The 23,546-nt window shown below is 41.2% G+C and overlaps 1 protein-coding gene across 5 annotated transcripts in view; it reads left to right on the forward strand.

Moving 5' to 3' along the window:
* The window catches only part of LOC119552729 (puratrophin-1), a 55,583-nt gene that overhangs the window by 9,641 nt on the left and 22,396 nt on the right, over nucleotides 1-23,546 (forward strand). For 4 of the 5 annotated variants that reach the window (XM_037862482.1, XM_037862484.1, XM_037862485.1 and 1 more), the window contains exons 2-7: nucleotides 1,873-2,568; nucleotides 3,143-3,430; nucleotides 17,552-17,675; nucleotides 18,391-19,101; nucleotides 21,917-22,000; nucleotides 22,384-22,507. In XM_037862482.1, the coding sequence (XP_037718410.1) occupies nucleotides 1,873-2,568; nucleotides 3,143-3,430; nucleotides 17,552-17,675; nucleotides 18,391-19,101; nucleotides 21,917-22,000; nucleotides 22,384-22,507 (2,027 nt within the window). Of the gene's footprint in view, nucleotides 1-1,872; nucleotides 2,569-3,142; nucleotides 3,431-5,026; nucleotides 5,499-17,551; nucleotides 17,676-18,390; nucleotides 19,102-21,916; nucleotides 22,001-22,383; nucleotides 22,508-23,546 lie in introns of those variants that run through there. The other variant, XM_037862486.1, reaches the window with a different exon arrangement.

The following is a 23,546-nucleotide window of genomic DNA, read 5'->3' on the forward strand; positions in this document are numbered from 1 at the left end:
ATTTTGTGTGCATATTTTTAAAAAACATTTGATTACTGAGTACCTTTAAATTTTTAGAAAGATGAAATCAGTAGGTATTGGACCCTGAACATTTATTTAGCACATTTGTGCTTACTTATTTACTTAAAAAAAATAATTTTGTTTTAATTTTTTCTTATTCTTTATTAGATGTAAATGTTTTTGAACTTAAAAATATTTTTAAGGCCCTCACCTTGACAATGTTTTCTCTCAGTGCCTGGCCCAAAAAGAAAATATTGATGATATATTTATTGGTATTTATTGGCGTCGCTTCGGCCGCACTTCAAAAAGCCCGGCCTGAACAAATTGTGGAAATTTATAAGCTTCGACAACAGAAATCTGTGTCTCTGTGGGACCGTACTACCAATAAATGGTGGGTTGGGGGCCCGAGTTCGAGTTCGGGTCTGCGAACCATTCATTGAGCATGCGCAGGCGCCGAGGGCGACATCTGGCGGCCATCGCTGGCGCTCCAGACCCCGCCTCGAAGGACCAAAAGCTGCCGGCCAGGCAGGACTTGCAGAGCTAGCCACATTCCTTGGCCAAGTTAGTTGCTAAAATCGTTTGGGCGTGGAAAGGCGAGTGAGTGGATAATGGGAAAATAAATGGAAAAGCGCCGGCATCGCACAATGTCACATTGTTGGCCGCAGACCAAAAGTATTTCGGTTCGGCAACCGAAAAACCTAACATGCCAGGCTTTTGTTATGTGTGTTATGGTCAAAGTTTGGCTATTTGCTAGGCCGCATCACCATCCCCATCCCATCCGCATCCCCAAACCCAAAACCACATCCACTTTCACTGGAAATTTGTGTGTGCTCGTATCTGAAAGAAAGTGAATTCTACTGTGCTACACTTGACCTATGACAACGACAACTGAGGCAGCGGCAAAAACAACAACCCCACTAACTACTAAAACTAACTGGAAACGAACGTTTGACGTTTCATTTGATTGTCATGCAACGGGGCCCCTCGCACTCCCTTTCCCTAGTCTTGTCTCTCGGATCAATGCTGTCCCCAATTGATTTCTGTTTAACTTTTAACATGCAACAAGGCGGACGGGGCCGCTTACCCCCCTCCCATATTGTATAGTAAGGTATGGTATGGGAAAGTGGATCGAAACTTGGAATTCGCAGCCTGATTTCTATAACTTTGACATCTACGGCTCTAACTATAGTATCTACTCCCATGATACTTCGGTACCTTAAATAACTTTTTTCATCAGAACTGTATTTATCAAGGCTTTCGGTATTAATTGGATTAATCAAAGGAATACCCTTATACTTGCTCACAGTGTCAAATTCAGACCAAGGAAATTATCGATTGAAATAGTTCCTCGTAGTATTCTGCAGAATTCTGTACATTCTTACGCCCATTTCGTATTTTTAATGTAGTTTTGATATAAACATTTATAAATTTTCACTGATCTGAAATTATTTTTAATGCCATCCTAGAGTAAATTCTTAAGTTAATGATTAGAAACAAAGTTTTAGAAGTTCTCAAAAAAATTAATTTCTGGGTTTAAGGCTCAACATAGGCTTGACTTAATTTTGATACCTTGGTATATAACATTTTTATTTAAAAAACCACTATTAGAAATTTCTAAAAATGAGCAGTGGATATACTGATATGCCCCACTGTTAACCCATGTTGCCGGTGGCAACCGAACTAACTAAGTTTAATGCGGCTCTTTGCATTGGCCATTGCTATTGCCTTTGCCTCTGCATGTGCATGTGCCGAGCCAAAGAACTTTGGCCCATTTGAAATGCGGCAATTGTGTATCTGGCGGATACACAAGCGCACTCTGAACTCCACACGTGTCTGAGGTCTTTTTCTCTGTGTTTTCCTCTGCATTTCCAGGCTGACACGAACATCGAGGCAGGGCGAGCAGAAGCAGCTGTTTCTGGTTCAGGAGCAGGAGCGGAATTAGCCGAGATCTTGGTGCCGAGTGACACGCAAATCGATGTTCCAGGCGGAGGGAATCCAGGAGGGCAGATCCAGAGCCTAGAGACCACTGACAGGGACATGAAAGAGGCCAGAGCAGCGCCCATAGCCCGCGACGATGAGGATCAGGAGGCGGAGGATCCGGAGGAGGAGGAGGAGCCCCCAGAGGTGGAGCAGCTGTCCGCGAATGCTAATTACGTGTGCTGTCGATACCCGGGAACAGCCTCCACCTCCACCTCTGCAGCAGCCACTTTGAACCGCAGCAAGTCGCGGGTTCAAAAGTACCTCAAGAAATGCAAGCAGCGGCTAACGGGTCAGCCAAAGATTCCAGCTAGCAGTGCCACCACCACGACCACGATAACCCTGATCAGGAATGAGCCAGCACCCACGACAATCGAGGAGAGGGAATCCGAGGAGGAGCAGGGGGAACTGGAGGAGCAGGAGCAGGAGCAGGAGGAGGAGGAGGACCTGGCGGAGGGCAGCACCGGGTCCTATACGGATGCCCTGCCCATCGAATGCAGTTTGAGTGCCAGCATTGCCGAGGAACAACAGCAGGCGGTCGACGAGCTGGAGCCGCAAAAGGAGGAAGTCCAAGTCGCACTGGAGATAAAGGTAAGTTACACTGGGAAAAAAGTAAACATTATAATTCAAGGTATTTAGAAAATATTATAAGGAAATAAAGGAGTAATTTCATGTTGTTCTTAATTAATCAGAGATAGTTATCAGTTGTCATTTGAAGATCATTTTTAAAAGCAATTCTAAATAAAGGTTTTAATATACTTTTTTTAAATTTCATACTCAAAATAGTACAATATAATATATATTTTCATATGTTATATATTGTTTCATGATGAGGTAGATTACCAAATGGAACCAGTCTGGTTATTTAATTAAAGTTAAGGAATCAACAATTCCAATGACTCTCGAAAAAGTTTTTGAAGTGTATTTTGCAAGGTCATTTGATCCTAACTTAAAACCAAATATTCTTAATCTTAGACTTCTAACTTTTAACTTTAAGTTATAGATATTTATTCAGTGTTTGGGCAATCGTAGCAACTTTATTTTTTTTTTTGTAGTGTAATAGTTTATTTAATGGATATTTTTAGGGTCATTTGAGAAGATCTCTTGTTTTTGTTCTTTTGATGTTACATTTTATTGCAAGATTTTCTTTCTGTGTTGTCCTCAGTTGACGGAACCTTCCTCAACACCTCCTCCGCAGAGCAGCCCCGGAGGAATCCCGATGCCAGCGCGACTTCCCGCCGACGTGGACGCCACGCTGGCCCGGCTGATTGACAGCCATCTGTCGCACATTTATCCCGTCTACTGGGCACGCACGCGTGCGATTTTAATCCAGCAGGCACGTGAGCGACTCGTGTGCGGATTCGACGGCAGCTTGGCCCGCTTCGAGCAGCGATTCCTATGCAAATTTGCGCAAATTGCCACGGCTCTCCGCACTGCCCATCAAATTGGCGAGGTATGTTGCACTGTATGTCCTATAAAGAACCCAGCGAAGAAATCCGAGCGAAAGATATATCATTTACAAGGCAGTTACTCGCAGCAGGCGAAATTAGCCGCAATTTGTTCGACTCTCCTCGAATGAAGTTCTTTAATCGCAGCTAAATAGTTTGCTTTGGTCTGTCCGCCAGGGAGAAATTGTTGGGTAACTGCGTCGAGAAATCGCTGCGGAAATTGGGGAATCATCGGGAGGCGATCATCAGGCGATAAGTGCTCTGCGGAGCAAATAGATGAGAAAAACGCAGGGTGGAGCTGTTCGTGGCTTACCAATTCGCTAAAGGGTATTGCTAATGGGGCTCTCAATAAATACTTTAATTAGAACAATCATTGCTGTTTGGACAAAGTTGTTCCCCCCTGGGAACTTACTTACCATTGTAAGGAAAAAGAAAGATTTACCATCTTAACTAATGAATTGTTTACTTTGAGTGGTATTAAATAACATTCATAAGTTACGCAGACTTGCACTTAATATATTGTAATTAATTACAACGATAATCCAACATAACAACACAATATTGAACTTCATTGTGGTCACATTCCTCGCCAAAGTAATTAATCTTTCAAGATTATATCACCTACAGCTCGCCAGAGGTTTTTCCTTATCAACAAGTCAAAGTCAGCAGAGAATCCTCTTTCGCAATGTTTCATTTCCTCTTGTTAAGCAGACAGCATCTGGCTAGCAGAAAAAATATTTACAAAATAATAATTAAAAATTATTGCGTATTTATTCTGACTTTTAGTTTTTTTTAAATTATACGTACAAATACATACATGTTTTAATAAACAGCCTTATGTTTTATTATTAATAAAACTAAGAAGTTGAAAGTTGGTTAGATGAATTATCTGTGTCTTTATCAATTTTATATATTATTTGTGCTAATTGTATATCATTTTTTTCAAAACATCAAAGCTCCTTATAAAAATCTTTTTAAATTTTTTCCACTGAATAATTTTTAAATATTACTATTTGAGGACTCGGAAACTTATTGCTGACAAGAAATAATAATTCTCATAGTTTTTTTACAAAGTATTGTAATTATTTTGTTAGCTCATGAGAACAATACATTTATTCAATTTCCCCCAACGAGTGTAACATTACAGCTGCTGCTTGTGCAGCCCTGGCGTCTAACAGCCGCTGTTAAAATTGGTATAAACTAACAGCGCACTAGCAGCTGGTAAGCTTGTGGCATGTCGAAGCTCTGTTAAGAAGTCTGTTATCTATCGCTCTCCGCTCTCTGAGAGTCTGTTAAGTTTGATTAAAATGATTAAGCTTAAGTTTAATTAAACTTATGTTTTGGTTGGATTCTAAAGATTCTAAAATTAGAAGTTCTTTAATGAAAGGTCAAAAGTAGCCCCTTTTTATTAGTTTATAGGGAATTTGAATTTGTAATTGGAAATGTGTTTTGATGAAACTCCAGAGAGCGCGACGCGCAGCTGCTTAGCTTGTGGCAGCATAAGCTATGTTAACGGGTCTGTTAACGGCTCTGTTAGCGGCTCTGTTAACGGGTCTGTGCCTCGGACTTCTGGAGTCAGTTGAATATTCGAATTTTTGAACTCGCGGCGCGCAGTCTTGTGAGCGGCAAAAAGCGACTGACTACCCCTCAGATAAAAAGCGACTCGAAGACGAATATATAGAGTAGCTGAGAAAAGTGACCGAGTGCAATCAAGTGCCACTGGCGTATAAATTCGTAGTTTCGGAGTCTCGTATTTTTGGAGTCTTGGGGTCCAACGCAGAGTGTGCCGAAAGAAATGTGCAAAGTATCGCCGAATTAGCATGCAAATAAATCGAAATCGCCACAGAGTGATGCCCGAATAGTGCCTGCAAATACGTTATAAAAGTGCCTTAATGTGTGATCTTTTTACAATCTGCAAGAAATAATCGTTAAAGTGCGAATCAGCTTCGTATATACGTTGAAAATACTCCCAACCCATACCAAGTGCCACATATATCTCTTCGCCTAGAAGTTAACGCCTTATAGCCGTCACATCAGCGTAAATCAGTGGATTTCCTCGCCAAATAGTTTGAGGTAATTTCTGGTCTCACATTTTATTAGCTATTCAGGCGGGCCTGAAGTTCATTATCATTTATGGCCAATAATTGTCGAGTGTTTTTTTGTGCTGCAGTGTTTTGTAGTGTGTTATGTGTAGTGTGTAGTGTTTGTTTCCGACCCTGACCTCAGGGTTCATTAAAAATCAATTGTTTTCCACTCGAATTCGCACTGGCAATTTGCATACTTATTACACACGGTCAAAGACAAAAGTCATGAAAAATAAAAGACAGCCACGGAAGCGTCCTTCGGGTCAGCCTACGCTTTTCATACTTGTTAGAATCGTTTCGTGGCTTAAGTCGCAGTGAGGTCTTTGTATTATATTTTTTACATTTTTTTTAACCATTTCAATGACAAAGTGGTGGCAAGTGTGGGTTGCCCGTGCTCTGTGCCCCTTCTAAATCGAATTGTCAGAGGTTCTGGGTCCACTTATCAGTTCCCCAGCTCCGTTGGCAGTGTAATTTATAATCATTTTCGTAACGCATACGCACTGTGGAGCATGTGGTGCCTCTGTCCGTGGGAGGCAGCTAAAAAAAAATTACTAAAAAAGGCTGTAAAGTGCTCGGCGTGACCCACTTAAGCCCGGCCACATAAACTTATTTGAATCAATCAGCTAGGCGCACATTTGCCGCTGATTTGGAGTCGTAAACTTGCGGGCATCTGGTTGACCTGTGGCCACTCGATTCGCAGTTGCAGTTGCAGCTGCCTCGGCCTCTCTGCATGTTAATTGCTATTTAATTTGTGTGCTGTGCCGCCTGGAAAACTCAATGGAAGTTGCGTCGAGTTGCTGGCACTGTTTATTCCCGATTTTATATTCCCCAGGCAGCCGGGCACGTTCTGTAATTTAAATCGCCTTTGTGCGCAGACGCAGCAGCGTTCTCATCTGAAGAGTCGCACTGCCGAGCAGCAAGTACTTTATAGGGTTTTGTTTTGTTCGGTTTGGTTTCATTCTGATTTTCCCCCAGTTCCCGATCCGCAAGCGGAAATTGTGTATTAAGTGTTCCCGAGCAAAGGGAGCAATGGGGTAAAGCCGTACAGTCTGCTAAACAGATTCCAGCTAAACTCGAAATATCCAGTCTGCAGACACAAAAAACATATGCATGTAGGTTCTTAAATTGATATTATTACAAACAAATGGTTTACTCTGGAAAATATGATTTTTAGGATATGCAAAAATAAATGGATATTATAAAGGCTTAAGTATGAAAGATTTAAATAAGTTTACTCCTTTAAATATTATAATAATTAATAAATATTTAATTTTATTTGATCTTATGATTTGAATTTTGAAACGACATTCCTTAGCTTTAAAAAAATCGTCCATTCTTAAAAAAGGTGCATACAGATATTATCAGTTCCAAGATCAAAGCTCATTTGCAACCAGGAATATTAAGTATAGTAGTACCTATATCAGGATATAATTATTAATTGGGCGTTTGTAAGACATTTTACAATTTAGTTTTAATAATTATGAAAAATTAAGTTTTTTATACAGAATTTTTTGTTTATCTAAGATTTTTCTTATAAAACAGAAACTCTATAAAAGTTTTTATTATATCAACAATTATAGTAAATTCCCGCACGTTTTATTTTTTGAGTAAAGTTATTTATTTATTAAGCATTCTCAGTGCTAACGATTTTCTAGTAGCCATTCTCAGTTCTTTTCCTGCATTCACTTAATCCAGCTGCCTTCATTAAATCAGAACATTTCTTGCCGTGTAATTGAGAATCTCGGAACACGGCATATCACTTAGCCGAACAGCAATTACGATTAGGAGAGCAGCGCCAAGAGTAAAAAGTCGGGGTAGAAAGAGCCTATGAAGTGAGTGGCTGTGCTTCCGAGTTGCATTTGAAACGGGCCATCAATCCAGCGGCAGATCTGTGCAATAATTTGCAGAAAAGTGCTTTGAACTGTGTTGAACACAACATGATCGGCATTTGTTAGCGATAATGAATTGAACATTTCTGAAAACATGTTTGTACATAATTTGTATGCAGGCTCTGGGGGCCGCCACTCATGGACTTCAACTTTGGAGTCCGTAGTCCATGGTGTACCATGGAGTTCCATGGTCCGTAGTCCGAAGACCGAAGACCATGGCGTCTGCCATGTGTCTGGGTGTCTGAATGTCTGAATGGCTGGATATAGTATTTGTGTTGGTCTAACTAAGAGCATCTGGCCAAGGCATTTGCGGTTTGTTTTTGCCCGCCCAGCGAAAGACAAACGGGGAATTAGACGACCGCGGAGTGGAGTTACGGGGGAAATGTGCAAAGTGTAAAGTGCATATTTATGGCTTGCATAAAATAACTTGTAAAATTCACTCACTCCGCCTGTTTGTCTCTCTGTATTTGCCTTCATGTGAGTGCATTCGCCATTCGAACACGTGTTGTTCGAACCGACTGTCTATATATATATGTATAAACATATAGGCACACGATCGCCGAGGAAGTCGCTGTTCAGGATATGGATGATATGTGACTGGACTCGCCAATGAGCAAACATTCGAAATAAAATGCCCGCTATGGGTTCATTAATATGCAGCAAAATGTGCACAGTTTTCCCATTATTTTGACAGAAATATGTGGCATGGCGTAAAGATAACGCTTGATGGGTCAATGAGCCCAAGACCCGGGAGTTAGAGAACCGATTCTGGGTAGAGCTCTATTATAAAGATAAGTTTATTATGGGCACAGTATTATTAAATGACCAGATAAGTCAGAAGAAACAAATAATGGAACATCCATGGGGTAAATTTGTAATAAGTTAGATAATTATTTTTAGGAAGAGCCCCATTTGACTTTGATACTCATAGCTATACTCATAAAAGTACTGATTTCCGTAAGTGCTATTTGAAATTCTCAAAGGGAATGCAAATACGTTGCTGTGTTTACAGGATTGTTTTAATAAATTTAGTTGGTGAAAGTAATGTTCTTTCTAAGAATTAAGGGTAATCGATATAGTGATATTTTGTTTCACTTTAGGAGTCTTTAAAGCTGTTGTATGTTTATTTTACAACCCCTTAATTACTTAGTTATTGTGAGCCCTGCCCAGAAACTTAACTTTATAAAGCTGTCATAAGATCCCCTCTGGGTGGTACTTACAAACAAAGATAGTTTTTCGCCATAGATACCAAGGTGTATATGAATTCCACGGTATGTCTGGCCATCCATATTCCCCCTGCTCAGGCGAAAAAAATGCAAGCAATCTGCAGTGTAATGTTAACAATTATTTAGCCGGACAACTCCGCAGCTACACATTTGCCACTTCATTATAAAATACTTAGTCATAAATGCTGTCGCCCCGAACAAAACAAAGCCAGATGCCTTGCCCCTGCAATTTCCCCCCACTGGCAAACCAGCAGATTGAGTTACAAGACGCGTGTTCATTGCGATCCACAGGTCTTCAGATGGGGTTTGGACTCCTCTAGATGAACACAAACAAAAATGTTTAAAATTTGTACTTTTATTAGTACTTATTAAAGTTTGAATTAATTTGGGAAATTATATTTTATTTCTTTTTCGCGTTCCTAAGAGCTTTATAAATAATATTTGAAAAATCAGAAAGACTTCTTAGTTTATAGTACATACTTATACTGATATATTTTTGTAATATTTTTAAAACACTTGTGGGGTGAATGATACGCATATCTGTTTTATTAAGAACCTTGAATCAAAAAATTTGTTCTGTGCATCGCCAGGCTTTTGTATCTGGGCGCAGCTGGCAATAGATACGAATGCATCCAGAAGATAGCCTTGAATAATTCAAGCGCGTGTGACTCGCTTAGTAATTAACCCAGCACAAAAGCCGCAGGCCAGCGATGAGTCGCGGTTTGGCTTGGCTTGTCTTGGTTTTGCTGGGGATTGGGATCTGAGCAGGGATAGGGATTGGGATTGGAACCATATAGGGGCGGGGAATGGGGCTGGGGATGGGTATGGGGCAGGCACGTCAAGTGGCAGACACCGAATCCGAATCCGCGGCGCTCACAGAAACACTCATGCATATATGGATACTTTTGTTCCTTTATTTTTTGTGTATCGCTGTCTTCTGTCTGCTGTTTGCTTATTTGTTTGCTTTTAGCTTTGTCTTTTGTGTCATCATCGCCATCGTGATTATCCTCATTATGAGCATGTCTCTATTGCTGTGTGCGTGGAGGTGAACGCTTCCTGCAATGCCAACAGGTAGACCAAGACAAAGGCGTCCCATCCAGTACCCAATCCCAGTCCCAGTCCCAGTCCCAATCCCAGTCCCATTCCCACTACCATCCCCATACCCATTCCCACTCCCAATCCCCCGTAGTCGGTGGGAATCGGCTGCTTCAAATGCCAGAAACGCTCCGGGCAAAGCAAATAGTTACCTATAAATTGTGCAGCGAACAAACGAAGCCGTCAAATCATCCCATGAATGACTGACAAGCCCTAGCGACAATTGTGCGGACTTGGCCACAAAATGCTCCAACTGCAATGGCCATACGGCCAAAGAGCCAAAGAGCCACGACCACGACAACGACACGCTCTAATAAATGGTTCAATAATAAATTACCTCCCGGTTCAGGTTCACCTCCAGGATTTGTTTCGGCATCACGTTATTTGGGCATTTGTCAAGTTCAAGCGTAACTCTCTGTTTACACTAGTCAGCTGGTTTCTGGTAACTCAACAATCTTCACAATGAATCATTATAAGATAGCCATCCGGGAGTTTTTATATCTCAGAAAGTTATATCAACTTCATATAAGGAGGTTCCTGGATGTTAACATAATATGCAAAATACTATCTGTTTCAACCCAATTCTTTCTCAAGAAGACCAATTGATAATTTTTGACTATTATAAAGACATTGCTGAAATAGTATTTTTAGCTTTAAACTTTTCTAACAGAACAAACAAGTAAACAAAAATGTCCATTTATATATTAAAATTAACTACACGAATTTTAAACGGTACAAGTTTTTTTGTAAGCCCTGTACAGCCATTTTAGAAAGCTTTATTTTTTCTAGTTATCTGCCTAACCCTTTGCCCATACTTTAAACTCCTTTTTCCGATATGCCACATATGGCTACAAAAATTGCTGCGGAAATACTCCAACTTTATTACTATTTTTTATGGCTCCCTTGTTCCGAGCAGGAGCTGGGATAATCCCCTCGTTGGTTACATAGTGTTAGCGACACCTTGCCTGAGGGCCTCCGTTGTGAGTAGGATGTCAGATCGCGCCACCTTCGTGATTTGTGGCTTTAGGGCACATGTGCAACAACGGCAACAGCAACTGCAACAAGCAACAAGCAACCAGCAACTAGCAACAGCGACAGCAGCAACATCAACTCGGTGGTCCCCCAAACTCCTGGTCAAAAGTCCGCTTGTCCATTTGTCCATTTGTCCATCGTCTGGCTTTTGGCCGCCGGATTAGCATTGAAATTGACTTCGTGCTGTGCTCATTAAAATTTTACGTGCATAAAGTTTATTTCGATTTGCCTCGCCGTGTTGTTGTCGCTGCAGTTGTCCTTAGTTCGTTGAGTTTTTCTTTTGCGCGGCTTCCAAGGAATTACGCTTCGTGGTCGCAACTTAGAATATTTCCCAGAATTTTCCCCTGAAAAACAATCAGCGGGAAAAGCAAATATTTGTGCTACTCGTTTCCCGTACTTCCTTATTGGCCAATACAATCTGTTCGAGAGCAGAATATCGAGGCCCTTCGATAGCGATTCCTATCGTTCACTACGCTTCGGTTATTGGTGTTTTAATGCGTTTTCGGGCCGGCTGGGTTGCATTAACAAGTTTACGGCCGTTTTGGAATTGATGTGGCTAACAACTTTTTCAATTACCCAGTCCAAGTCCAAGTCCCAGTCGAAGTCGAAGTCCCAGTCCGAGCTGGAAAAACGGTTGAGCAAACACAGACAGCAGATCAGATCGTCATCATTGTTGTGGAGCTGAGCTGGGGCCTTAACTTCTTCCCCGGTCGTTTGGTTATTATGCCATAAAAACTCGTTTTCAGCTGATTTAGCCGAAGTTCATGATCAGCTGTGAACTGAAAGTGGTTGATTGGAGCAGCGAGCCCCAGAAGAACCTCTGCCTGCTCGTACCGGTTTTTGCTGTTACTTGTTACTCGTGCCCCGCCAATTGCACTCGTAATTGAGAGAGTCTTGTGCTGATGTAACAGCACAACTTGGCGGACCAGCAACTTGCAACAGTTTTGTGCCTGCCTCAACAGTTTGCCTCTGAAGTTGCCACCAAATCGAAACGGGCTTTGTTATCTCAAGCCCTCCGTATGGAACCATAACTGCGACAGCAGCCTGTGCATCCGATCCCATTCGATCCCCATCCATTGGAGATTCAGATTCGGATTCAGATTTCCATTCCCGATGCCATTTCAACACCCCATCGAGGGCCAATGTAAGCAGCAACTTCCTGCATCCACAGACGAAATAATTCGCTGCCCCGATCGTTGCACCGAAATGCAAACAACAATTTGCAGAATACACTCAGTGGGGCAATGTGGGGCTTCCAAGAACACTGCTGCCGTGGCATTCCGACCGTGCAGCTACCATGACAGCCTAGACCTGATCTATTTTCGTCTCACTCCCGGTGCCACATCTCCCGGCATTGCGAAAAATCTGCCCCACACAAGCGGTGCATATATGGAGCACTGGAAAGAAAAGTCAATCTTCCATAACTACAGAGATCTCCAGGGAACTCGAGGTAGAACGGTATATGATAAACTAAGTTCTATACTAACGTATTACAAAATCCGAAAAGAATTTAGAACAATTAAATATATTTGAAGTAAATATACTATTACATTATTTATTCATTCTGAGGTTTACAGCTTATCTTTTTATCATCAACAATTTGGTATGTGATCATCGTTTGTACAAATATATGATATCACTTATAAATATCTTGTTCTATCCTTAAACTTGCAATTCATAACTTTGATGTTATCATAAAACTTAGTTTGATATTATCTTTGAAATATGTACCCATTCACTTATTTGATATTCTCATAAGATTCAGTTTAATCTGAAGTAATAGAACATTTTTCTCCGTGTATTTTATATATTTAAAAGTATATAGCGGTTCTCCTCCGCCCCCGCGTCACACATGCACACACTATGGGGGAGCACAAACAATTTGTAGGTGTGGCCGGAGTGATCCGAATCAAATGTGGCATCTACAGGGACGTGGTCATGGATGTGTTCATGGATATGGATGTGATGTTGTTGTTGTTGCTGGGATGGTGGTGCATTGTGGATCCCACTGCAAATGTCGGTGGTGCCAATGACGTTCTGTTGATGGCCATTCCGCGCCAGATCAAGCGGAAATGTGACGTTGACGGCAATAAATATAAAGTGAATCGCTTTGTTGATGCAAGAGTTCAAAGCTTGCAGAAAAATTTTGAAAGAAAAAAAATGCTTGGTGGGAGGGAGTGCAAAATAACACGCCTATTAATAGACAATCGAGAATATTGGGCATGGTAATTGATGCACGGGAAACATGTGGAGCAGGAAATCAATTGGAGCAGCCAAATAGGAAGTGGCAAAAATAGCCAGCTATTCTATTCAAAAAAGTAAAAGACCAGTGAATTTTATGGTCCCAATTTTAGGGCAGCAAAGCGATAAACTTCTATAGTAAACAATTAGAGCTATAGAGATTATTTCTGGTTGGGGGAATCTTTTGTTTCATGATTGTATCCAAAGAATTCAGTTAAATAATAAAGCACCTTGGCACATTAAATTATAAAAAGCGAAACAAAGTGTTATTATAAATTAATATTTTATTAACAACAATTGACAACTTTACTGCCCATATTAATGGCTCTACATCAACTTTTCAAAACGATCGTATAAATAATTCGAAAACTAATAAGCACTCAAATTAAATTTTTAACAGCTTTACCAGATGATTTATGGCCTATTTATTTCCTCGCTGAATGTTTATTTATCAACTCAGATAACCGCAAAGAAAGTTTATTTATCGCCATAAACATATCAAATTGCTCAGGGGCTTTACATAATCTTCTGCAAAGTTCCTCCCGTCAAAGCCATTTTTCGCTCACTAATGAAATACCGCCTCTTTGCTCAACCCACAGCGGCAAATTAAAAATTAAATAACAAAATGCCGAATATCAATTGTTGGCCATCACACACAATTTGGCCAAAAGTAACGGAATCGCCAGCAAAAAATCATAGACACCCAAAATTAAATGGGAAATAAAAAAGGCCGAGGCCGCCGCTTACACATCATAATTATCCATGGCTGGCGGCGCTTTTGACCAGGTGTGGCCCTTTTTGGCCAACAAATTAATTAAGGCTCGAGCTGAGAAATTAGGAGAAATATGTGAAGCCAAAAATTGGCAATACCCCGAAATCTGAGCCCCAGCAGCGCACATTTTTACCCCACAATTTGTTGAGAAAACAAGCCAAGTGCATGTGAACGTGTCGATGAGTGTGTCGCTCGCTTTATTTTATTTTACTTCGTTTTATATTATTTTATTTTTGTGCAACGCCCTGTGCATGCGTAATTTCGCTGGCATCGAAGGTGGTCCCTGGTTCTTCGGATATCCAGAGATACAACAAACCCCCGGCGGAGTCCAAAATCCAAATCCGTGTACGACTGCACCCGCATTGAATAATTGCCATAGGCTGGGCGCCACACGCCGGGACATGGCCATTCATACTTGGTTTCTTTGGCCACACACCATCCATCCACATATACTATATATGAACATTGTACACATATCCAGATACAGATATGTTTATATCTGCATATATGCTAATGCCGGGCATGTCGGCTTGATTACTCATATATACGGTCTGTCGATCCGCTGACTTTGCCGCCTGTTGATGGGTTTTTGTTTCATTTCGCTTCGTTTTGCGGCTGCCGGTCGGTAATTTAGTTTTCAACATCAAAGGCGTGGGAATGGCCAAAAAATACGAAAAAAACTAAACACACACAAACAATGATGGAATGATATATGCTCGAATCCGGGGCCAGGATTCAGACAAATCCTCGACAAAATCTGCCCGCAGATTTATGGCCAGGCACTCGAAAGCCGAAAGCCGCCAATGGAACGGAAATTTGTCGCCCCGCAACAAATTGAAAACAACCCAAGACCCAGAACAAAAAGATACTTTCGCATCTTTGTGGTGAAATACCCTTGGTTTCATCTTTTTGTGTCTATAGTTCTGAGAAGGAACAGGGCCGCTAAATTTCTGAAATGTTTTTATAGAAAAGACTTTGATTATAGCCCAAATACTTGTTGGTATATTTAGAAGTATTTATAACCAGCCATTCCTAAGACTTTAGATTTTAAACGGTCACTTAAAGTGTTATACAAAATGATTCAACATTTAAAAAGACAACATACATTACTTTGTATAAAAGTTGATGGATGTGGTGATTTAAGAATTTAGAATTACGACAGACTTACGTTACTCCTTCAAAGTTGTTCTTTGCATAAGAATTTCAATGGTTCAACTTGTCTTTGGACATAAAATCAAACATTATATGACAGTGCCGCCGCGAAGAGAGGGTTGGTTCAATGTTCAGTGTTCAGTGTAGGCGACACCATCAAAAACAAAACCAAAACCAACTAAAAAACTAAAACTACAATACAACAACATAGATGACAATGACAGCGGCGTCCGAGCGACGCGCGCATTTGGGTCAATGACGACGAAACTGAAACGCTTCCAATGATTTAGAACCCCCTCGGATGGTATTGGATTGGTTTGGATCCGATCGGAACAGATCGGATCAGCGATGGAGATGGAGAAGGCACCGGCACCGCCAATGGAACATGGAACTTGGAACTTAGCATGGAGCCGGGGCTGCGAGCAACCATGCAGAAAATGTTACGAAAATCATTATTTTAGCATGTGGCGACAGGGGCTTATACAACAATACCTCCCTGAATCACACAGGAAAAAACAACATAACATTAAATCAAATAAAAAATATTTAAATATTATAACTCCCTTCCTAAAGTCTTCTGAAAAATCTTTATAAAATCTGAATCACTTATTTGACAAAACCTATATTGAATAATTATACTAAATCCGTAACGCTTTATGATCTTACTTATTTTTCTAAAATATAAACATTTTTGAAACAAAAGCCATAAAGATTTTAAGCATTTACCTTGTATCTTGAACACAGAAGTTCGAAATCATCAAATCATATATATGTATAGGCAAATGGTACTATAGATTATATTTAAGTAACTTTTTGAAATATTAGTTGTTCCTAACATAGCTGGATACCTTTAAGATGACAATTTAAGGACCTAAGGTGAGGTTAAGGGCTTATAGATATAAAATATTTACATTTTTTTTAGTGCAGGTCCGAAATATCAGACAGAGTCAAGCGGCAAGAGGGGGGAAAGAGATGGCTTTAGAGCGGAGGAAGTGGTTGCGTTGTTGTCGTTGTGTGGTTCGGTTGATCGGCGATGATCATTTTGTTCAATCGATTGTAAACGATGCGTTGCGATCGTTGCTGCGGCTTTGATCAAATGACAAAATTGATCATTTTCTGTTTGAATGGATTGCGATCGGCGGCCGTCTTCAGCCCCTGGAACCCCTTGAAGCCCCTGGAAGGCCGCCGAAAAACCCGTAACCCCCCATTGAATGCCTCCTCTAGAGCGACAACAATTGATTTATGTTCGCGTCTCTCTCTTTTTCCCCCTCTGTTGCTCTCTCTTTCTCTCCTGGCTGGGTGGCATGTGCAATAAAATAAAAACAACAACAGCGATCGCTTTGTTACCAATAAAATATCCAAGTTTTTGTGTTGAGTCAAAAGGCGCTATAAATCAAGCCAGTGCGCACCTTTTTTTCCCTGTCTGATTTTCCAAAAGAGCGAAACGAAAACAAAGCGAAAATCAAATGCTTCAAAAATCTGAGCAACTGGCAAATTAGCAACAATGTGAAGAAACATTTTCGCATTGCAACAATTAATAGCTGACCAAAGGATCGGGCCTTAACTCGGATCTCTAGGAGCTCTCTCTTTGGCTTGATTTTTTATTTTTGGGATTTTGCAGTCACGGGACTCAAATTCGATTTCACATTCCCGTAGGGGTGAAATCTGCGTTGGGCTTTCTGCTTTTCAGTCTTTTCAGTTTGGCACAAACGCTGAGGGTAATAACCAAAAATTAGCAAAAATTGCCAAAAGTTTGACTTGCATGATTTATCTATAATTTTCCATCGCCATCGCCAGGCGGTGCCGTTTTCCGTTTTTTTTCTGGACTTTTTGGGTATACACACGAAAAAAATATATAAAAATATGTATGTCAATCTAAGAACTTATACCATCTAGGAGATAAATGCAAAAAAGTATGTAAAATGGTATAACGTTTCAGAATTGCAAAACTGATTATATTAAACTTGACATTTAAATACCAAACTTAACAAATTCTGAGCTTCAGGTTTGGTAAAATATAATATGATTTGTCAATTTACTATAATTAATTTATTTGTCTAGTGCTTTTTGAGAAGTTTATATTTTAAATAGGTAATATACCAAAAAATAAATGCAATTTTCTTTAAAATCAATGCTTAGACGCACAGAATTTCTATGAGTTCAAGCCAATGTTTAAAAGGTTAAACTAGACATCCACCCAATCTTTTTCCTGTGCACTTGGGGTACTGGGGCGGCCAAAAAGTTGCCACACTCGCCATCTCCGATATGGCCAACTGGCGGACAAACATGGGGGAGACCTCGAACATTCAGGCCTCCAAATATCCAAATATCCCGGCTCTCTGACGTCTGACGTCGGACAGTCTGGGCCATTTTTAATGCGCTTTCCAGGCATAGTGAGCCTAGGTTTTTCGGTTTTGGTTTTGGTTTTAGTCGAGGCTTTGGTTACTTTATCGTTTTCGGTTTTGGCATCGGTTTCGGTTTCCTTTCCGCAGCTTAACACTTGCGGGTGTTGTGGCCTGCACAATTTCTGGCCGAACATGTAATCGCTGTAATAATAAAAATTTGCAAATGATTTCGTTACTCAATCTGCAATCGGGCACTTATACTTACACCCATTCCGCTTATCGTCTTGCAGTCCTGGTTATGGCATCCCGGCTGGCCTTTGGCAACATCCAATGGAGCGCTGGTCTTGCAGCTGAGCGACGCTGAGATCGCGCACGCACTTCGCCCGGCGGAGCTGTATCTCTGCATCAAATTGGGTAAGTGGGTCGACCGGGATCGGGGGGATCTGGTCTGGTCGGGTCTGGCATGGCCCTTCCTATGACTATGATTATGGCAGGGAGGCACACGAGCACAGCACTACCCCTTAATCAAAATAATCGATCACTTACGGCCGTCTAGGGCAGGCTGGATCAATTTAAATGGGTCTAGAATGGAATGGTGGGGATACAAGGCTTTCTAGGTATTTATCTTGATACAGATTACCAAGTCTTGCCAAGACTTATTTAAGTTCATTGCACAATATACACAGATACTTTAATACATTCGATTCTAATGATTTAATTAAATATTATCAATTTTGATTTAGTTACGTTAGTTGGTATTGCTTTTGTAAGAACATCTTAAGTATTTTATAGTACCTGAGTTTTCCCCCCTAAATAAACTGGCTAAAAACGTATGCGTAATAAATCCCAATATTTGAATGCGTATAACTTTTTATTGGCATTACAAACCTAATATGTTTATGGGTAATAACTTTTTTATGGGTGACCTCAGTCGTAAAATGAAAATGCAAGCCAATTGACCTTTCGTTTTATTGATTAAGATACCCCCATTGGAATTTAATCAAATATGAAATGAGTAGGAATTTATTGCTATTGCGAAGGTTAGTTTAATTAGTATTTCTGCAATAACTATTTGTGTTTAGATTATTGATAGTTAAAGCATCCTCACTGATCCCTCCTTTCCTTTTAGAATCTTCTGCAGAAGGCGACGCGGACTGCACACCGCGCCTCTATGCTGTTTGGCGCTCGTCCCGCAAGGAGGAGAGCGTCCAGAGCCACTGCATCGACCACGAGAATCCCGGCCAGTTGCCCCTGAGCGTGCTCCAGCTGGAAATGTCCACGGCAGCGGCGGCACTGATGGCTTCGGATTGCGGCGAGTTGCCGCAACTGCTGCAGAATCTGCTGGTTAGTGTGGAGCGTAGCATCGAGCGCGTTTCGCTGAACGAGCTGCAGATGCCGATGCATCATCATCATGGATCCGGGGAGGATGCCCTCGATGAGGCCAACAATAATAACCACAGCCTGGTGGGATTGGGATCACCCAAATGCGCATTGCGACGCAGCGATTTGATTACCAAAAACAAACTGTTCAACAGCCGCTACATGCTGAGGCGTCTGACCAACCGGCAGGACAGCATGAACTCCACCTCCTCTGGGAACAGCAATGTGAGCGACAGGAGCAGCAGCTCCAGTTCCAGCTCCAACTCGAGTGCCGGCGAGGAGCTGCTGACCAGCAACTCGGAGGCGGCCAAGAAGAGGAGCCAAGGCGGTGGCAACGAGGCGAGTGGTGCCTCCACCTCGCCGGCCCTGCCCCTCTTTTGCCTGGGCAACTCATTTCCGCACATCGACAGCGATGAGGAGCCCAGCGATAGCATCGGACCGGGGAAACACCACAGTCTGGGTAAGCCACGCAGCGTATACGTAATATCGCATTACGCATGCGCACCGATAGCCGCAGGATGCAGAAATTGCTCCTGATATCGGTCGGTATTTTGTTGCGCTATTAATACACAGAGAAAATTGGGATAGTGGAAATCAAGTAAAGGATTTTTATGGAAGTTAATTATATAATAATTTGGAAGTCTTGGGAAATTCAGAAGATATTTGTTGGTTTGCTATGAGTGTCTTAGAAAATGCGTAGAAATCCCTAAAACGTTGTTCAGTAATCAACCATATTCCTATTTAAACCAATCAATTCGGTTGTTTTTTCTATATATCAACTAGAAAGAGTTATTCGCCTTTCGTAAAATATTCATCTACATTTTTCCAAGTGTACCTTGCAACAGTTGCAACAGAGCGACCAGTTCGTGGCTTGCTTATCGCAATTTCTGGGCGTGATTTGTCTTATTTGTTTTAGCTCCGTGGCCTGCATCGTATGCAAATCTGTGAGCCCCAACTATTCAATTAAACGCCCCGCAGCCAAAAGTCGGTTAAACCCAAACTGGAGTCAAATTTGCGTTCATTTCGAACGGCGCTTTGAAGTCGATGTTTTTCTGGGGGGTGGGGTTTTTAATGGAACGCTTTGATAGTGCTCAGCTTTGGCGCTAATTTGATATATTTGCTGTTCATAAACGCTGGCCAACATTTAAATCAATTAATCGCCATAGATTGCCCGGAGATAAACGCAGTTTATTTGCCCTGAATTCTAGCGAAAGTATGAGAGAGTGAAATTTTGACTTATTTCTTTGCTATCTGGATGATATTTCGTTTTGATCTAAGGCATTCCATCCGGCTTAGATTCGTCTTTGGAATGTTTTCAAGAGGATGTCATGTCATTTTCGCTTATGCCACATGATTAATTAACAGTTTACCGAAAACGTAATGCCATGACAACACAATCCATTAAATGCCAAAAGCATACTCAATTAAGTTGGCAATGCTCGAAAATTGCCGGTTCTATCTGTACCCATTTATTTGTGAGAAATCTTAAAAGCCGTTCTTTATTGGCGGCTGAAAATGCCCCTTCGAAATGCTCCATTGAGAGGAGGAGGTCCGCAGGCAGCAGTGGTTTTGGCCATTAGCCATTAACATCGACAACCCACGGCATCCGGCGAGACGTGGTTAGCCGCAAAATATCGTTGTCTCTGTGGCAGCCACAACGGTGCAAATGCCTTTTAATTTGTCAAAGCCTAAAATATGAAAATTAAATGAGAAACCAAAGCAATGCCGGTGTAAGGCCACAGTGGTTCGAAATGGCAACCAGAAGTGAGGGAAACTATTTTGATTTAATTTTTTATATATATAGGAGCTCTTTTAATGACTCAATTAATAGTGTCTATATAGTAGGTACACCATTTGATTATACTACATTCTTTGGTTTTACATTGGCTGTCGGTGACCTAAAACACCGAGTCATAAAACTTAAAGTTTTATGAGCCTTGCTAATACTTGACTAACTGACTGGATTTTTTTAAAGAAATCTTAGCAATCAAGAGAAAAATGGGTCTTACCTTAACCACATTTGATTTAAAGTGTTTACTTTAAAATTTAAGATGCCATGACTATTTACGAAGCTTTAACACTTATAGCTCATCGAAAATTAAACCAATCAATATTTTGATGTATTTCAGATTTTGAATTTTTACCTTTAAAAAAGTCCTATGACTTACGTTTTAATCAAAAAGTACGCAAAAAATCTGTCTTATTATATTTCTTTGTATGTTTTGTGTCTGTATTTAAGTTTAACAAATTATTTTGAATATATACCCTAAATATTCCCCAAAAACGGAGATGAACCGTTGGTAAACCATAGTAAGAGAACCCCTTTTGGAGTCACTTTTCCGCAACATCTTGCCACTGTTTCCTGGAATGCGTTCAACTGCGATCTGGGCTGGGTGTGGGTGCAATTTGCAAGCGGGCATAAATCAGCTGGCAAGTGCGGGGGCTATTGTGGTCGGGCTATTGAATTACAATGCAGCGGGTCGCATTCGTTTTTGGCTCTCTGCCATTGGAGCCACTGGAACCATTGGAAAAGCGGCAACAGGTGGCCGGAGTTCACTGCGACGAGTGCAGAATTTCCCGAGACGCTGAAATGTGTCGCATTTATCATTGGGAAATATTTGTCGCATGCGAAAGTCCCCGGGGCAGGCGAACAATTTATGACGAACTAGTTTTTGGGGCACCGTAGCCAAGGCGGCGACTACCACGCCCCTTCCCAGAGATAGAGAGCTGGTGTGGGCCGTTCGGCAGCTCGAAATTAATCAAATGACATTATTATGCAAACGGTACAGATCCTGGACCAGTTTTCAAGGTTCCGTCCAGCGTTTAAAATACAATTAACCCATATTTGTAGCCCCCCTCTATGTGCACTTTATTTTCGTGTGAGTTTTCGCAAGTATTTTCTGGTAACTAATTCAACACTTGGAAAAATGTCAATAGCTTAAATTTATGAAGGCATTATTTTGATATATTAATTTAAATGTAGTGGGTTGTTTAAAAAATCTGTAGATATTTAATGCACAAACTTATCTAATTTTCAAAAGATTAAAAAAGGTTTAATAAAGATTTAAAAACGCAACCCTATTGGGTTTTTATCATAAAAATGGTCAGGATTAGGATAACATATTTTCCTTATTTAAAACATCAATTAAACCTCTTATAACCGAACATAAAATAACTCAATATATCTTAAATGTTTAGATTAGTTGATTATTTTGTAGTTTAACTACTTCTTATTTAATATTTTCTAATATCACCTCGATTTTTTCTCTCTGCAGAGACCTGCGAGACGGAACTACTGCCGCCCAGCTCGATTGGCGAGCTGCCTGAGAAACTGCTGACCAGCGGCGTCTATTTACCAGGTGAGCATCCATCAGTGGTGGACATAGGTGACAAACTTTCCATTTTTGCCGCGCCCCAGGCCCGATCTCATCTAATTCTAGACTTTCACTGAACCGAAATCCGAAAAAATTTGCTTATAAATTGGAATCGCTTTTGTCGCTTTGCCCCGCCAGGCAATTTGCCGCTGGCAATTTTCCTGGTGTTTGGCGAAAAGCGGTTGGGGAAATGCATAAAGTTGGCGCTTTTCAATTAATGTGCACACGCTTTTTCGCACATTATCGAAGGCGAAGTGGCCACCCAGGGCGCACCAATTGAGACCGCGTCGCAGTGCGATTTCCCACATCTCGAGATCTTTTATAACCCATCTGCTAACCATGATCTCCTTCTCCAACTCCTTTTCCAGGCACACGCACCCTCCAAGGCGACCCACTTGTGAGCGTGGACGCGGCCTGTGTGGCGTCCGCCGGCCTCAATTGCTACGAGCTGGCCACGCTGCTCCTCTACTACAGCACAATTCCCGAGCGAAGGTGAGTGGGGGATCTGCTGGGCTGCACTGAGAACAAATACGACAGAAATCGGTCAGGAATTGGGTGTTTTTCCAAAGCAAAATAGGTCAAATTGGTGGTATACTACATTTACGCATGTGGTAATCCCTTTGAAGCTAAGATATCCGAAAACAGTTTTGATAAGAACAGACTAAGTAAAATTTAAAGACAACCTCATATAGGTTACTGTTGGATACTGTTCCTAACTGAACTGATAAGGTCTTTCATTTTGTCGGTACTCCTAAATATCCCAAACCAATAGAATGGTATATATTTGTGATATCATAAATTACGGACATAACTAAAATTTTAAAAGGGTCACACATATGTATATACATTACAGACTTATCATATAAGAAACTATAGGAAAAAATATACGTACTTTGATGCTATGTAGTACAGAACTTTTTCCCCGTGTGCATATCTCAATTTCCATATCTGAATCAGAATTAGAATCAGCCTCATCGGTTTAGTGTCAAAGTAACGCATGGGAATGGGCTCAACGAGCAGCTGTAGGCAATCGCAGAGCCAGAACCAAAACCAGTACGAGTACTATTACCCCCAGTTCCCCCAGAATCCCCAGAATCAGCATCTGCAGCCGAATCAGGCATTTCAATTTGTCTGGCAATAAGTTCATAGACTCGCAGACCCGGGAGACCCGTCGGCCCATCCATATTTACGAGCCGATATGCAAATGCGCCAGCCAGTCAGCCATTCAGCCAAATGGCGCTGGGAACGATGCGGAGCTGCATTTAAGCCTTTAAGTCGGGGCCCCCAATACCACTTCCCCGCCCCCGACTGTTTCGCTTCGTTTCGTTTTGGCCCGAATGCACGTCAGTCAATTTGCCACTTTGGCTAAAAGGAAACATGCAGCAGCAGCAGAATAGAACAGAAGAAACAACGGCAACATCGAACAGCACTTGCATTGTGAGCCGGGAACTTTGCCTTAGAAAATAGAACAAAAGTCTGGGCTAAAAGTCGATAAACACTGTCCAGCAGGGTTGGCTATCTGCCCTAGATC

The sequence above is a fragment of the Drosophila subpulchrella genome, chromosome 3L (assembly GCF_014743375.2).
Source record: "Drosophila subpulchrella strain 33 F10 #4 breed RU33 chromosome 3L, RU_Dsub_v1.1 Primary Assembly, whole genome shotgun sequence".
NCBI classification, from domain to species: domain Eukaryota; kingdom Metazoa; phylum Arthropoda; class Insecta; order Diptera; family Drosophilidae; genus Drosophila; species Drosophila subpulchrella.